Source organism: Suricata suricatta, chromosome 6 (assembly GCF_006229205.1).
Source record: "Suricata suricatta isolate VVHF042 chromosome 6, meerkat_22Aug2017_6uvM2_HiC, whole genome shotgun sequence".
In the NCBI taxonomy this organism is placed as follows: domain Eukaryota; kingdom Metazoa; phylum Chordata; class Mammalia; order Carnivora; family Herpestidae; genus Suricata; species Suricata suricatta.
Window position 1 is genome coordinate 10,284,502 of NC_043705.1, and position 17,877 is coordinate 10,302,378.

Below are 17,877 nucleotides of genomic sequence, written 5' to 3' on the forward strand. Positions count from 1 at the left end.
TTTCTTTTCTCCTTCAGTGCCTGAGGCATTGCTGTGCGTCAGGAGTTGATGGACTGTTAATTAAATCACCCATTCCTCCTCCAGCTTTACTCTTCCTGTTCTCTGCATTTTCACATTGGGTCCACAGCCCCTGTCTGACCACTTCCAAAACCCTTGGCAGTTCCCAAGCCTTCAGAGGGGTAAAGTTGCCTTCTGTTATGTTAATGAGGTTCTGGAAGGCACCTACGGGTAGCAGTGCTGGCCCTCCTAGCCAAGCGGTGATTGGAGGGTTGTAACTTTCAGTCCCACCCCTGACCTCCTGCGAGGTTGAAGCAGTTGCCAGCAGCCAGTGAACAAAAATGTGGCCTACTTAAACCCCCCCCCCCCCCAAAGGATGGGGTCAGCGAGCTTCCTGGTTGGTGAACCTGTGGAGATGCTGGGAGGGTGGGGCTCCTGGAGAGGGCGTGGACACTCTGAGGCCCCTCCCCATACCTTGCCCTCTGCACCTCTTCCCTTCGACTTGCTCGGGAGGTACATCCTTTCACTGTTAATAACATGTTTCTCTTGAGTCTGTGTGAGCTGGCAGGTTACTTGGCTCGTGGCAACCTCCAGTCCTTAGTCAGTGGGTCAGGAGCACCCCTAACTGGCCCGTGGTGTCTCAGGTGGGGGGTGGGCCGGGGCAGTTTGCAGGCCTGTAGGACTGAGCCGGCGGCCTGGGGAACCCGACGCTGTGTCGGAGTTGGTTATATGGAGTTGTACTCAGTTGAGTCGAATGAGTGGCTGCGGTTCTGAGAGTGCTTGTTGGGAGTTGCTCTTAGAGCACCTAAGTTAAGCATCCTCCGGCTCCTCAAGTCTTCTCTCATTCATGAGGCGTTTGCAGACAGAGTAGAGTGTGCTCTCCATTACTCATACGTCTATATTTGTCCTGCTTTGTGATGCCACAATCTTAGGGAATGTAAGAATCTAAAAATGTTAAAAGCCCAGGACCTTAAAAGAAAAACTTGGTAAATTTGACTAAATAAATACTGTTAAATGTTATGCAGTAAAACAAAAGGTGATTAAGTGACAGGCTTGGAAATTGTGGCAACATATATTATAAAATATTAATATCCAGACTGTGAAGAATTCTTAAAGATTGAGAGGAAAATGACACATTAGTGTGTAGAAAATGACAAAATTTAAGAATAGGAGGTTCTCAAAAGAAGACAGTAAATAAAGGATTAACCTTACTAGAAAAGTCAAGGAGACACAGTAGAAACAGCATTACATTATTTTTTATCTAACACATACATTTAGCCTGAACTTTTAAAAGTTGGCAAGAATACAGGGGAAAGAGCACTTTCGTATCATTTTGGTGGAAGTGAAACTTACTGTAACCTTTTGAGGGCATTTTAGCTGTGTAATTTTTACCACAACTGACATTTTCTTGTGTATGTGGTTGTGGTTGATTAATGGCCCCCAAAGATATGTCCAATCAGAACCTGAGAACATGACCTTAGTTGGAGTACGGGCCTTCGCAGGTGTAAGCACAGTAAAGATCTCCAGGTCGGTGACTGGTGTCCTTCTGAGAGAGGGGAAGAGGGAGGTTGAAGACGCAGGCGGAAGGCGGGGGAAGGCCGCGCAGGGGCAGAGGTGGAGGTTAGAGTGCTGGGCACCGCGCAGGACTGCTGGGATTGCCCGGAGCCACCCGACGCTAAGAGAAAAGCAGGGATGGACTTGCCCTCGGAGCCTCCGGGAGGAGCCAGCCCCGCTGACACCTTGATTTTGGACTTCTGGGTTCTAGAGCTGTGAGGGAATATGTTTCTCTTGTTGAAAGCTTCCAGATTGGTGGCAATTTGTCAGTAACCTCAGGAAACTAATACACGTGCACAAAAATCTCTGTAGAATATGTTTCGGCAGTGTTCACCTCACTGGCAAATTAGAAGGGGAAGCGATGCTCACAAAAGTGAATCCGTTAAGGGGTCCCAAGGTGGCTCAGTTGGTTAAGTGTCCGCCTTTGGCTCAGGTCATCGATCTGGCAGTTCACAAGTTCAAGCCCTATGTAGGGCCCTGTGCTGACAGCTCAGAGCCTGGAGCCTGCTTCCAATTGTTTCCCTCTCTGTCTCTGCCCTTCCCCCACTCACTCTCTGTCTCTCAAAAATAAATACAAAAACATTAAAAAAGAAGAAAGTGGAACAGCTAAATCAAGTCTGGCCTACCAAGAATAGTACACAGTAGTGAAGTGACTGAGGCCGAGCCATGTGGATACATATGGACATGGAAATGTTCTTCTGTGGTTAAATTATATACACCAACATGTGCACAGATGTTTTAATAAAAATCTTTGATTATAAATGTGGAGGGAAATCTCTGAAAGGGTATATACAAAATCTTTGTAGAGGAAGAGATAGATGGGAACAGACAGGGATGGCAGGATTAGGTAGTACTTTCATTTTATTCTATGTATCTGCGCTGTTTGAGTGTTTTTAATATGTTTCTATATTTAAAAATTCAAGTTAGGAAAAGTTTTAACCTCCTCAAACAACAAAAATAAAAAACTAAACTTAAGATATGGCTATATACAGATATTGATACTTTTCTAACGCAGAAATAATGCTGTGCACTTTAAAATTTTGTAATATTTAAGGCACTGTCAAATACATTGTCAGATTTGCTCTTCCCCAGAAGAGGAAAACGAGAGGCAGAGTGACGAAGAGACCTGCCCGAGGCCACACACAGGTAGCAAGTGACAGAGTCAGACTGAAATCCCAGGCTTCTGGCTCCCAAGCCCCTCAATGCTCTGCTCTGAAGTATGGAGGCCCCCAGGGGAGTCCATCATGTGTGGCCCTTAAGTGCATTGTGAATATTTAATCAGAATTAACCCTGGCTCTCCACTTAACTCTAGGGTTGCAAAGACGCTCATGGTATCTCAGTCTAAGTGTGTGGTCACGCCATGAGAGGTGTGGGGCCATCCTCATCCACCTCCGGACGCGTTTAAGGAACACGGGCCTGGCTGGCTCAGTTAGTTAAGCATCAACTTCAGCTCAGGTCATGATCTCACGATTTCTGAATTCAAACCTAGCCCCGAATTGGGCTCTGTGCAGATGTCACAGAGCCTGAAGCCTGCTTCAGATTCTGTGTCTCCCTCTCTAAACAGTAAAAAAATAAATAAACAAATAAAATTTAAAGGCACACCTGGGTGGCTCAGTTGGTTGAACATCTGACTTCAGCTCGGTCATGATCTCGCGGTTTGGGAGTCCGAGCCCCACATTGGGCACACTGGTGTCATCGTGTCAACACAGAGCCCACTTTGGATCTTCTGTACCCTCTCTCTGCCCCTCCCCCACTTGGCACTCTCCCAAAAATAAGTAGATTTTTTTTTAATTAAATAAAGCAGGGAAGGGGGTTCTGGCTGGGTGTTATGTGTTCCCTTTTCTCATCAAGGGCACAGCTAGAACAAAGCAAAGAATATTATAGTCTGTCATTTTACAAATGAGGATATGAAGATCCAAAAGGATTGATAATTTGTCTGTAATAACGGATAACTAGTTAATGCTAGAGAAAAATTTAGAGTACGGTTTTCTGTTTCGCACTCCTTTGACATTCCCACTACTGGATATTTCCAGCACTGATTCCATACAACAGATGCTCTGTTTCTCATGCGTGTGTTTCTTTTGAGATTTTCTTTTAGTAGATGTTTCAATCAGTTGCTGCCTTTTTTTGATAATGTGCTCACAAGTGTAAGTATAGTTTTTATGTGGCTAAACGGAGCATATTATACATTGAAAACATTACATAGAATGTTTGGTTTGGAAGCACTGTAGGTCAGGAACTTTTTGCAAAGATTGAGGCACCTCGGGATCTCAGTCGGTTAAGCCTCCGACTGCTCATCTCATGATCTCACGGTTTGTGAGTAGGAGCCCTGCATCAGGCATCCGACAGTGCAGAGCCTGTGTAGGATTCTCTTTCTCCCTCCCTCCCCACCCCTCTCTGTGTGTCTGTCTCTCTGTCTCTATCTGTCTCTCTCTCATACAAAATAAATAAATAAACCTTAAAAACATATATATTTTGCAAAGATGGCCCTGCAGTGGTGCCGCGCCCAAATGTCCAGTGTCCCTCCCTGTATGTCCGCCAGGCCACACTACAGATCTGTTCACAGGCTGCTGCAACTCTGAACTCTCCATTTACTGTTTGCTTGGATGAAACAACATCCATTTGTTGGATGCCTTTTCTGTAGTTGGCCTTGGTCTGGCTCTGGCACTAATCTGTCAGAAATTTAGAAAATAGATCTGTAAACCCTTTATTCACCTTGTGTGTTTCTTGAGACATCTGAGTAATCATTTCTGTGCTAATAAAATGTACACTTCCATTCATACAGTAAAAAATTGCCACCTTCCTCACCTGAGTTGTTTGCTTAGTGCAAAGAAACCTAGCTTTTAAAATGGGAATTAGTGGGGCGCCTGGGTGGCTCAGTCAGTTAAGTGGCCGACTTCAGCTCAGGTCATGATCTCAGAGTTCATGGATTTGAGCCCCACGTCAGGCTCTGAGCTGTCAGCCTGCTTCTGATTCTGTGTCTCCCTCTCTCTCTTCCCTATCCCGCTCACACTCTGTGTCTTTCTCTCAAAAATAAATAAACATTAAAAAATTAAAAAATAAATAAATGAGAATTAGAGGGATGCCTGGGTGGCTCAGTCGGTTAAGCATCCAACCTCAATGCAGATCATGATCTCATGGTTCCTGAGTTCAAGCCCAACATCGGGCTCTGTGCTGAGGGTGCAGTGCCTGCCTGGGTTTCTCTTTCTCACTGTCCCTCCTTTGCTCAGTCTCTCTAAAAATAAATGAATAAACTTCAAAAAATATATTTAAAAAAATAAAATGGGGACTGGAAAGTTGAGAACATGGCCAAGTCAGATTTTAAATTATATTTAAGCAGCATGGCCACTGTTAATAGCTGGTGATGTTGTAGGCCAAGAGTTGTTCTTTTTTAGAAGCACCTAACTATAATTTTTTGTGTATTTTTATGTCACAAAAAATTTTCTCTTAGAAGAGTGGGTAATATGCTGCTTTCTTTTGAAAAGCAACTTCAGTGACTAAAATCTTTTGAAACTGTCTTTGAGGTTTTTTTACATTTTATAGGTTTATAACCATTTTGTTTAAAGAATACCGAGACATCTGCCTTTATAATGCTTGACATATAGTTGGTGTTTATTACGAGCTTAATCGTAAAACCCTAAGATGTAAAGATTTTATTTTGGGGGCTGCTTGGGCGGCTTGGTCGGTTAAGCATCAGGTCGTGATCTCAAGGCCTGTGGGTTCGAGTGCTGCGTTATGCTCTGTGCGGACAGCTCAGAGCCTGGAGCCTGCTTCGGATTCGGTGTCTCCCTGTCTCTCTGTCCATTCCTTCTCTCAAAAATAAACATTAAAAAAATTTTTTTAAGGTTTTTTTTTTTTTTTTTTAAGAGAGTGCATGCCAGCGGAGGGGGCGCAGAGGGAGAGCATCTTAAGATCTTAAGCAGGCTCTACATAAGATCTGACCTGAGCTGAAACCAAGAGTCAGACATTTAACTGCCTGAGCCACCCAGGTGCCCCTAAAACCCTAAGGTTTCAACTGAGAGACGCCCTAATCATCCAGCAGCAGTCCGCTTTATAGCTTAACGAGGGCCTTTCGTGTGCAGCCACAAAAAGTAAGGACAAAGGGACTGTGTTCCTTGCCGTCAACAGCCTAACAGGTTCTCTAGTAACCCATCCCGCTACGTGCCCCCGTAACAACACACATGCATATTATATTCCTGTGCATATTCCCATTTTTGCTGAATCTTTTTCTTCCCAGGTACCCAGTTTTTTTGAAGTGACCTGGATTTTATGACGTACTGCTCTAAACCAGCTTCCACATAACAAAATAAACTAGTTTGACTTTGTGGCTCTGTGATAGTGGAGGGTACATTCACCACATTAGTGGTTCCCGATTCTGGTTGTGTATCAGACAGGCATCGTTTTTCTTTTTATATATGACTGTCCAGGCTCCCCTCAGAAGATTTTGATGTGGGTCTGAGTTAGGACCCAAGAGGCATGCACATATTTTTTCAGACTCTGCAGTTGATTCTATTGAGACCCAAACCACACTTCCAGTTTATTTTGCCACCACTGCACAGGAGCACTAGATGGCGCTGTCTCATAACCTCTAGGAGGCGTCAGCTGTCCTGTGTGTGCATCCAGGTGTAAATTGGGGGTGATTGTGTATTTATACTTAATAATTATCATGAATAGGTAAGCTTACTAGAATTATAAGTGAAACTACAATAGCAGGCAAATCTTGACAGGAAAGAAAAAGGATTGCTTAATGCATCCTTTTCAGTGTGCACTCTTGGAGAGGGGAGAGAGGCAGGTGTTTTATTTTAGAGAAACTCCATTTCAGAGGAGAGCTTCTGTTAGTTTCCTCTTATTTCACTTTTGTTAAACTCTAATGAATTGACTTTAAGTGGTTACTGTTTATTGCACCTTGGTCACTGTGGTATGCATAATAGGAACGTGCCCTATAGCCCTTGTAAGAACCCTGCAGAATGCTGCTTGCAGTACCGTGCTGCTCCTCGCTCAGAAGTAGAAGGAACCAGCGCAGAGAGGTTGTCACTTGCCCGTAGAACACAGAGCTAGTAGGAATAGGGTCTTGAGTTTGATTCCAAGTGTTCGTACCACCATCTCCCAACCTTAGGTGGTATTTTTGAACATCAGTATGTTTGCTGCCTTTTCAGAGAAGTTATTGATGTAAATAAGCTAACAGCATAGAGATGAGCAAATACAAATGCCACTTAGTCATTTACCTGTCAGGAAATGATACTTCATTCAGAAACATTTTTTAAGCCCTGACCAACAGGCATTCCTCATTTTATTGCACATCAGTTTACTGTGTTCTGCAGACGCCGCATTTCTTACAGGTTGAAAGTTGTGGCAACCCTGTGACATGCAAGTCTCTTGGTGCCATTTTTCCAACAGCATTTGCTTATCTCATGTCTCTGTTTCACATATGGGGAATTTTCACAGTGTTTCAGACTTTTCTGTTAGATGTAATTATGGTGACATGTGATCAGTGATCCTTGATGTTACCATTTACATTGTTTTGGGGCACGACAAACTGTGCCCATGTAAGATGTCGCGCTTAACTGATAAACGTGTGTGTTGTGACCACTCCACCGACCGCCGTTCCCCGGCATCCCTCTCCTCAGGCCTCCCTGCTCCCTGAGACACAGCAATATTGAAGTTAGGCCAGTTAGTAACCCCACAGTGGCCTCTCAGCCTTCAAATGAAAGAAGAGTTCGCACATGTGTCACTTTAAATCATAAGCTAGAAATGGTTAAGCTTGGTGGGGAAAGCATGTCAAATAGGCCGAAAGCTAGATCTCTCGTGCTAGTCAAGTTGTGAGTGCAAAGGAAAAGTTCTTAGAGGAAATTAAAAGTGCTACTCCTGGTATCAGGGTCGTGAGTTGGAGCTTCACGTTGGGTACAGTGATTAAGTAAGTAAAAACAAACCTTTGTAAGTGCTGCTCCAGTGAACATATGAATGGTAAGAGAGCACAACAGTCTTATTGCTGATAGTGAAAGTTTTCAGCCACAACATTCCTTTAAGTCAAAGCCTAATCCAGAGCAAGGCTCTCTTATTTCTGTGACGTCTGAGACGTGAGGAAGCTGCGGAAGAGATGTTAGGAGCCAGCAGACGCTGGTTCATGAGGTTTAAGGAAAGAAGCCGTCTCTGTATCATCGAAGTACAGGCGCTGGTACTGCAGCAAGTTACCTGAAGATCTCGCGAAGACAATCCATGATGGTGGCTACACTGAAAAAATGTTCAGGGTGGACAAAACAGCTGTCTTCTAGAAGAAAGTAGCATCTGTGACTTTCCCAGCTTCAGAAAAGTCAGTAACTTCTTAAACTTGGTGACTTTAAGTCAAAGCCAGCACTCATTTACCATTTCTCTTTTTTTATGCCTAGTTATTTATGTTTGAGAGAGAGAGGCAGAGAGGGAGGGAGACGGAGAGTCCTGAGCAGAATCTGCGCTTTCCACGCAGAGCCCGACGTGAAGCTTGACCTCACTAACCGTGAGATCATGACTTGAGCCGAAAGCAAGAGTTGGACACTAACCCCCTGAGCCATCCAGGTGGCCCTCATTTACCATGTCTGAAAACTGGGGCCCTCCAGAATCCTGCTGCCTCTACTCTGCCGGTGCTCTGTGAATGGAACAGCAAGGCCGGGCTGACACAGCACATCTGTTTACAACATGGTTTTCTGAATATGTTAGGCCCGCTGTTGAGACCTGCTCAGAAAAGGTTTCCTTCGGAACGTTAGTGCTCATTGGCAGTGCACTTGGTCCCCCAAGGCCTGGATGAAGATGTGCAGCGAGATTCCTATTGTGTCCATGCCTGTAACACAGCGTCGTTCTGCTGCTCAGGGACCAAGGAGTCTTCTTGACTTTCACCTCTTAACTGAGAAAGACTGTAAGGCTGTAGCTGCCATGAGCAGGCATTCCCTGGTGGATCTAGGCAAAATAAATTACAGACCTTCTGGAAAGGATTGACCAGTCTAGATGCCACAGAGAACATCTGTGATTCATGGGAAGAGGTCAAAATAACATTCACAGGAGTTTGGAAAAAGTTAATTCCAACTCTCATGGATGACCTGGAAGGGTCCTAGACTTCAGTGGAGGAAGTGCTGCAGGTGCAGTGATGTGGGAGAGCCAGAGGGGAGCCTGAAGGTGCGATTGTGCTCCTTCTGGATGAGCACAAAAGTGGGGTCTTGAGATGCAGTCTGCCCCTGGCGAAAGCGCTGTCAAAATGACAGCACAGGATTTATTTTGTATCTTTCAAGTTTATTTTTAAGGAATCTCTACACCCAATGTGGGGCTTGAATTCACAACCCCACAATCAAGAGTCACATGCTCTACTGACTGAGCCAGCCAGGTGCCCCAACAACCCAGGATTTAGAATATTACATAAAGCTGGGTCGTAAAGTGATAGCAGGAGTTGAAAGGATTGAATTTTGTTGTTTTTTTTGACTATGACTTCACGGCATAAGTTTTAACAGGTTTGAATGTAGGAGCATCTGGGTGCTCAGTTGATTAAGCCTCCGGCTTGGGCTCAGATCCTGTATGATCTCACAGTCGGTGTGGAGTCTGTTTCGGATCCTCTGTCCCCCTTTCTCCATCTCTTCCCCATGCATGTGTGCTCTCTTTTTCTCTCTCTCAAAAATAAACATTTTTAAAACATTTTTTTAAAGTTTGAATATAAACCTTTGCCTTTCAACTCAGAGGTGCCTGAAGATTTATATATAATTAATTTCCAATCTCTTAGAGAAGATTGAATTTTGAAAGCAGTTCTACTGTGGGTAAAATGCCCTCCAGCAGCATCACACGCTGCAGAGCCTGCAAGGAAGAGTCAGGCACTCCAGCAGACCGCACTGTTTTACTTTAAGAAATGGCCACACCTACTCCTGCCTTCAGTAACTGTCATTCAGCAGCCATCAGTGATGAGGCAAGACCCTTTTAGGAGGAGGCTGGGTAGGCTTCCTACGTGAAGGATGTACTCAGGCCTGAAACGGATGCACAACTTCTTTCCCTTTTTTTTTAAGTTTATTTTTTGTGAGATCAAGCCCCGCATCTGGCCCTGCACTGACTGTCCTGAGCCTGCTTGAGATTCTCTCCCTCTCTCTCTGCTCCTCTGTCTCTCTGCTGATTTAAAAAAAAATGTTTTCCAGTGTTTATTTTGAGAAAGAGAGTGTGCCCGTGTGCACAAGTGGGGGAGGGACAAGGAGAAAGAGAAAAAGGAGATGAGAGAGAGAAAATCCCAAGCAGGTTCTGCACTGTCAGTCAGCATGGACCCACCCCCATGTGGGGCTTGAACTCGAGAACCATGCAGTCTGTGACCTGAGCAGAAACCAAGAGTCAGACACTGAACTGACTGAGCCACCCAGACACCCCAATACATAAACATTTAAAAAGAAAAAGAGAGGATAAACTTTAAAAGGACATTCCTAAGGGGAATTAAGATAAACACATTTAAAATTTTTAAATCATAATAGGAAGATAATTTCAGCATCAGATGAAATACTAGGCCTAGGGAAAACAAGACTTTTGACACTGCCCCTCGCCCAGTTAGGATTACAACAAGTGGTGATAAAGGGATAAAGACATCTATGACTTGGTGAAGACAGCTTATTTTTAGAGAAGTATAACATTACACCCAGTTGGAGTTTGGAAGTGGTGTTAGGATTCTACAGATGTCCCCCTCCCCTAAATTCCTGGACTCTACTCATTCAAACACTAAGAGCTATGGACTTTGAAGATGAAGTTAAGGTTGCTGGTCAGCCAACCTGAAAATAGGGAGATAATCTGTAGGTGTCCAATGTATAAGGGAGGCCCTGGGACAGGAGAAGGATTTCAGCCCCATTGCAGGTGCTTTGGTCCAGGGGCCCAGGTGTGAGATGTGGCAGGGACCCCAGCTGGCGTGAGCAAGGACCTGGAGACTCAGCCCCACACACCTGCCGGACAAGCTGAACTTGAGACCGACTGTCCCCCAGAGCCTCCCTTAGGGAGCACAGCCCCTGCCGGCGCTGCATTCCAGCCTGGTGAGGCTCATCGCGGACTTCAGAACCTGCAGAACTGCCAGATAATAAATGGGTGTGGTTTCTAGTTAATAAGTTCCATGATAATTTATTATGGCCACACTGACTGATGCAAAGAACAGAATTCACTCTCCTGTCATTCCACACAATATTATTTTGTTTGTTCCCTTCTGGTCTTTGTTGATAAGCATCCCTTGGTTCATTATAAACATAATTGTATAAAGGATCATGTCCTACCTTTACTCTTAACTTGATCATTTCTTCATGTTGCTACATAGTTTGCTCTAATGATTTTATTAGCAGTATCATGTTCCTTTGACGAGATATAGTATTAAATTTAACCTGTTGGACTTGTGTGTTGCTTCTAAATGTCCACCAGGGTAATACTGCAGTGGGTGTCTCTGTGCGTATGACCTTTCTCATAGGGGACTTCCTGGAGTAAATGCTCAGATGTAGCGTTATCCAGTGAGAGCCTGAGCCTTTTTATGACCCTTATTATATACTGGCAAGTCTTAAGTGGCTTACTCATTTAAAAGTCTTTAGCAGAGATAAGGGAACTGTGTTCATTAATGTCATCACCATTAGATAATACCCTTTTTCAAAAATTTTTTGTTAATGGGGTAAGGTGGTTAGTGGAGAATTTTAAGTTTAGTGGATGAAGATCCCTAAATTGTACAAGAAATTAATGTTTAAGCTACTGTTCTAAGTATTATGAGAGCTAGAAAGCTGAATATAGTACCTGATTGAAAAAAATAGAAGAGTGAAAAAGTTATTATGAATTTGTCATGTTCCAGTTATAAGAGATATGAAACTGGCTTCTCACGTCAGAACCTCTTTATAAATCTGCTTGAGTTTTTATTAGCAATACAGTACAGTCTGCTAATACTGCATTTCTGTTCTCTGTATCCAGCTGATTTTCTAATAGCTCTCGAACCCACAACTATTTTCTTATAGTGGGTGTAACTAATTATTCGTTTATAGTTTTCTTGTGGTTTTTTTTGCATCTTTATAGAGATACTGCTGTCATACAACATGTGAGTGTATGTGAGTGTATACAACATGGTGTTTGAGACATGTATTTATAATTATTGTGTGTGTGCACGCCTGTGTATACTGAAAACATTTAAGATCTCTTCTAATAACTTACGAGTATATGACACAGTCCTATTAATTATAGTCACCATGCTGTACATAGATCCCCAGAACTTACTCAACTTACAGATGGACGTTTGTACTTTTGACCAAAGTCTCACCATTTCTCCCAGCTCCTGACAACCACCATTCTACTCTCTGTTTCCATGGTTCAGCCTTCTTAAATTACACATATAGGGGCGCCTGGGTGGCTCAGTCAGCTTAAACCTCCGACTTCAGCTCGGGTCATGATCTCATGGTTTCTGGGTTCAAGCCCTACATCAGGCTCTGTGCTGACAGCTCAGACCCTGGAGCCTGCTTCAGATTCTGTGTCTCCCTCTCTCTCTGCCCCTCTCCTACTCATGCTTTGTTTCTCTCTGTTTCAACAATAAATAAACATTAATAAATTCCACATATAAGTGAGAACATCTATTTGTTGCTCTCTGACTTATTGCATGTGCATCCATACTGTCACAAAAGGCAGAATTTCCTCTTTCATGGCTCGATTAACATTTTGGATGTGGGGTGTGTGTGTGTGTGTGTGTGTGTGTGTGTGTGTTTGAAATTTTCTTTATCCACTCATCCGTTGTATGCTCTGTGAGAGAAAGATTTTCTTGTTTCACTCATCTGTTGATAGACACTTAGGTTGTTTCCATGCCTTGGCTATCATAAATTATGTTGTCGTGATCACTGGGGTGCACATATCTCTTTGAGATAGTGATTTTGTTTCCTTCGGTATCTACCCAGTGGTGGGATTGCTGGATCATATGGTAATTCTGTTTATAATAGTTTGAAGAACTTCCGTACTGTACTCCATAGTGGCTGTACCAATTTATATTCCCACCACCAGTGCACAGGGTTCCCTTTTCATGGATGTGACTTAGTGTTCAGCTTATTTTCTTTCTCAAGTTCCCAGTACTTCAAAGGTGCCCTTGGTGGTTCAGTTGACTCGATTTCAGCCCAGGTTATATCATAACCCAGGAATCAAGCCCCACGTTGGGCTCTGAGCTGAGTGAAGAGCCTGCTTAAGATTCTCTCTCTCCCCACCCCTCTACCCTGCCCTTTACCGCTCACATGTGTGCTCTCTCTAAAATAAAAAAAATAAATAAATAAATAAATAAAATCGAGTGGGTCATTAGACTCAGAACAAAGGTTTGTCCAGTAATAAAATACAAAGTACAGGGGCGCCTGGGTGACTCAGTTAGTTAAGCGACCGACTCTTGGTTTCCACTCAGTCATGTTCTCATGATTTGTGAGCTGGAGCCCCACATCAGGCTCTGTGCTGACAGTGCAGAGCCTGCTTGGGATTCTCTCTCTCTATACCTGCCCCCACTTGCTTTCTCTGTCTGTCTCTCTCAAAGATTAATTAAAAAAAAAAAACCAAAATTTAAAATACAAAGTATAGACATTTTCTGTGGCTAGCGCAGCTTCCACCTTTAGTCTGCTCACCTGTGAAGAGCCAGTGAGTTGAGGTAAAAACGCGATGGACGGGAGGTTAGGACTCTAGACCCTGGTGTGTTAGCTGATTGTTACTTTGAACGTGTCCCTTAACCTCCGGGCTTCTGCTTTCTGGTCTGCAACACAAGGATTGAGTATGTTGATCCCATGAAAAATAATTGTATGGAAAAGGTTTGAAAGCATTTTGCACACAATGAGGTAGGCCATAAACTGAAAGTATGTGGTAGGAAATCATTATTTTGTCTCTGACTGGTTGGAAAATTAAATGAGATTCCCATAAAGTGAGGACAGACCTGGAACATGCTAGGATGAAAATACAGACAGTGACAAAACTATCGTACTAAAATACTCAGTTTCTGAAAGAATGTATAATTGATCTCCTTTAGAGTTCAGAAAATAAATATGCTTTAGATAAGCACATGGTTTTATTTTCTAGGATCCAATCTAAATCGCTGTGGTTTCCGAGGCTCCTCATACCTGGGTATTCCATTCAACCCATCAAAGGTGAGTTCTGTCTGGGTCTGGAGCGGGGAGGAGGGAGGTGAGTGGATTTTAGTGAGAACGAAAACTAAGAAATGACACAGAACCAGGCTTCTGTGTTTCAGTACAGCTAAATATTGTTAACTAATGTGTGTTCTGACCTGTAACTCCTTAAAGGAAGGTGGTACCCACCCCGCTTCCTGGAACTACGCGCAGTATGTGTGCACACAGGAATTCCTACCGTCATACGTGTTGTGACTCTTCTCCTGTTGTTTGTATGTGTCAGAATTATGGCAGTTTCCTGTCGAATTGGAAATAGAGCTCTCATGTGCTTGTTGCTTGCTCTCTGGGAAGCCAGGGAACTTCTGTGCTGGTGAAGGACTTTGTATTTGACTCAGATTTCTTTTTTTTTTTAATATATATTTTTTAACATGTTTATTTTTAAGAGACAAAGAAAGGCAGAGCACAAGTTGGGGAGGGGCAGAGAAAAGAATGAGACACAGAATTCTAAGCGGGCTTCAGGCTGTCAGCACTGAACCGGACACGGGGCTCCCACCCACCAACCGTGAGATCATGACCTGTGAGATCATGACCTGAGCCAAAGCCGGACCCACCCCTCGACTCCCTTTTCGTAAGAATAAACAAGCTCTTGCCAAGGCAGTGATTGAAGACGCGTGAGGAGCGATGTTTGTGGCAGTCGGCAGACTGTCCTTCGCCTGTGTTTTCGGTACTCTGATTCCTAATTTTAGAATAAATAGCAGTGATTTGGGAGAAGGCAACGTGATTTCATAGAGGCTTTCTTCCTCTGCCTTAGGCTGTAGATCACCCTGCCTGTGTCAAGGTCATGTGAATGGACCAAGATGTCTCCAGTCTCAGGTGCCTGTTGCTTTTAGCAGGGAATCTAAAAACGAAGAATTCACAAAAATCTGTTCCCTTTTTCCTGCACGTGCAGTATTTTCCCGCTGTCACTGGTCCTGAAGAAGATGGCCTCCCCTCACCCGTTGGCCAGGCTCGCTGGGGGCCCTGGGGGTGACGGCTGCTTTGTAGTGCTGCGCCTTTATCAGCCGGGGTCCCTGCTCTTGTTGAAGTAACTCTGGGCTTTGATAACAGCACTTGTGAAAGACCATCCCCTTCCTGTGCCCCCTCCCCAAGACGCTTTTTTTTAATGTTTATTTTTGAGACAAAGAGAAAGTGAGTGGGGGAGGGGCAGAGCGAAGCTGGGACAGAAGATCCAAAGGGGGCTCCTTGCCAACAGCACAGAGCCCCCTGCAGGGCTCCAACGCACGGATTGTGCAAGATCATGACCTGAGCTCCAGTCTGATGCTCAACCACCTGAGCCACTGAGGCGCCACCCGTCGACATTTTTAAAATAACAAGTATAAAATTTGAAAAAAACTTGTTTTTGCTTTGGTTTACAAAGTCTCCCGAAACTCATTTTTGTCCCTAATCACCTAGACCCCTGGCATCTTCTGGGGAGGCTGGGTCTCACTCCGTGCCATGTTGCGTCCGTCTGAATTTGAGTGGTGGAAGAAGCGGAAGACTCCCGGGACACATGTAGGCCCCCAGGAGCAGTTGGGGTGGAGTCCGCGCGCATCTGAGGAGGCAGGTGCCTAAGTACAGTAGTGCCAGCGGTTTTTCTTCCGAAATCACCGATCCAGCCGGCCTGCTGAGTGCCCAGGACCTGCCATGGCATAGAGGACTTCCTGACAAACACCAAGGGGGCCTCTGCCCCTACCTACTCTTCTCACTGTGCTCCTTCGCAGATTGTCTTCTCTCTCAAATTACGGGTTGTCCCCAGCGCCTGCGAAATACCCAGAATGTCCTTACCCTGCGTTGCTTTTACTTTTTCTTCTACCTACAGAGACACCCCCCTCCCCTGCCCCTTGCTTTTCCCTCTCTCCAAGCTCCTCTTCTGGTACAGAACAAGAATCCTTTATTTAAATCTTTGTGTTACTTTATCTCCTTCATGATGTTTATTCTATTCCACTTCATATTGTAATTACTTGATCTTACTGCCCTTAAGGTTAAGTTCCACTTTTGATTTCTGTTTGGATTCCCCTCGGTGCTTTTAACATAGTAGATGTTTACTCTACCAAGAAATGAAATGCGCTGTGGGGGTTGGAAGAAGGCTGTGGAAACTGTGGAATAGAATACCCAGGAGTACCAGAGTTTGAGCTGTAGGAAGGAACTCCGAATGAAAGTGTTAGCAAGATGGAAATTTGTTTGGCCTGTTTGTGAGACCATATAAGGAGTTGTAGATATAAGGCTGGATGGGTGGGGTGGGGTCAGATTATTGAAGGTCTTGAACACTGTGCAAACTTGTTCCGTGAGAAACCACAGGTCAGTGAGCAGAAAAATAATGTGTGACCTCCTGCCGTGTGGCTCCAGGACCCTAGTTCATGACTCCCAGGAAGTACTGGCCCTTTGGGTATTTGCCTTGTGCTTGTGTCACCGAGACGACTGGCGTCTCTTTCACAGGAACTTTATCGAATCCTCACAATCACCTCATGAGGGAGGTACTAATATCCATGTTCCAGAAGGAGGAGTGAGCAGGCCAGCAAGGAGTAGAGCCAAGATCTGACACATTTCAGTGGTTGTAGAAATTAATTTTTGTTATAATTTTTTAAATTTTGTTTGTAATGTTCTTATTTATTTTTGAGAGAGAGACAGAGCAGGAGCAGGAGAGGGGCATAGAGAGAAGGAGACACAGAATCTGAAGCAAGCTCCAGGCTCTGAGCTGTTAGCACAGAGCCTAACACAGGGCTCGAACTCACGGACTCTGAGATCAGTGAGTCAGACCCTTAACTGACTAAGCCACCCAGGTGCACTGCAGTTGACATTTATTATAGTAGATAAGGAGTCTGCTTGAACCAAAACCTTGTCACAAATTTCACTTTCACTTTCCTGCTGAGCAGTTATTCTAGAATTTGAAACAATTATTCATGAACCTAAACTGAAATAGAAGGAAAACCAATGAGAGAGATGAATTTTAAAATACATTTTCATTCTTTCAAAATTAAAATGTTCTTTGTTGTGTGTCAACTATACTTCAATTAAAAAAAATTTAAAACATTCTTAAACTTTTGTAAATCAATACAATGTGAAATCTTACATTTTTCAGGTGAAATTTTTTTTTTTAAATACCTAATCAGGATCAGGTGATTATTTGAAATTAATTGTAAAACTCTGAGTGCTTTTCTTCTTTTAAGTTTGTTTGTTTGTTTGTTTTGAGAGAGAGAGCGCGAGCGAGCGCGGGAGCCCAAGTTGGGGAGGCGCAGAGAGAGGGAGAGACGGAATTACAGGTAGTTTCTGCACCATCAGCCCAGAGCCTGACGTGGAGCTTGAACTCACAAACTAGGAGATCATGACCTGAGCCGAGCTCAGGAGTCGGACACTCAACTAGGTGCACCACCCAAGTGCCCCTGAAACTCTGAATGCTTTGTGTGTTGTGGAACATCAAGTTACTTGGCGTAGTAAACACTTCTTTTAAATCCACATTTTATCAGTGCCGGTGCCTAGGGTCTTTACAGGACTTTCTAGAATAGTCATATATTTTTTAGCTCAAGAGATCTTTGAGAACTGTGGTCATCTTTTGTTTGAACAGTCAAAATGGTAAAACTAATCGAACACAACATGGTAGTGCTTCCTGGTAGGACTTCTCAGCTCTGCCTCAGCCATTTGCTGGTGTAACAGTCCTCTGGAATGTTCTCTCCCAGCAGGATGCCTTGGGCTCTGAATTTTAAAGGTTACACTGTATTATTTCTAGAGACTTTTTCAGTTTTAATAACAGAGCTCTTTGCTTTTTGTTTTGGTTAGTCTGAGTGCTAATATTTTTTAGAGGCTCATAGTTAAACTGTTTATCAGAACAAAATAAGGTTTTTCAACTGTACTGTTTTGTAATATTTTTATATGGAGGTTACTCTGGTTTTTAATTTGGGTTTATACAGTAAAGAATTTTTATGTCTTTCACAAATCTTTTTTGTTTGAAAAGCTATATGCTTTTCTAGCTTCATGAAACTAAAGTTCTAAGTGATATGGTTGATGACATATGAAGCACAGATAATTTGGCTTCCTTGAGTATAAGCACTACTTCCATAACGCTTTAGGTCTGCAAGATAAATTTAAGAATTGTGTAGCCTGGGAAGTATGTGATTACACTTACATTGAGGCCTGTAAAATGGAGGTTTGCTTTTTCAATGAGGCGTCAGTATGAATCAGTTTAAACACTGCATTTTCCTAGTTCCTG

General features: G+C 43.6%; 1 protein-coding gene across 5 annotated transcripts in view; it reads left to right on the forward strand.

Moving 5' to 3' along the window:
• PGGT1B (protein geranylgeranyltransferase type I subunit beta) overlaps window positions 1-17,877 on the forward strand; it is a 59,911-nt gene that overhangs the window by 12,209 nt on the left and 29,825 nt on the right. For all 5 annotated transcript variants that reach the window (XR_003909658.1, XM_029941583.1, XM_029941586.1 and 2 more), the window contains exon 3: window positions 13,588-13,655. Coding sequence is in view for 4 of the 5 variants with exons in the window: in XM_029941583.1 (XP_029797443.1) it covers window positions 13,588-13,655 (68 nt within the window). In the remaining variant the exon portion in view is untranslated. The remainder of the gene's footprint in view (window positions 1-13,587; window positions 13,656-17,877) is intronic.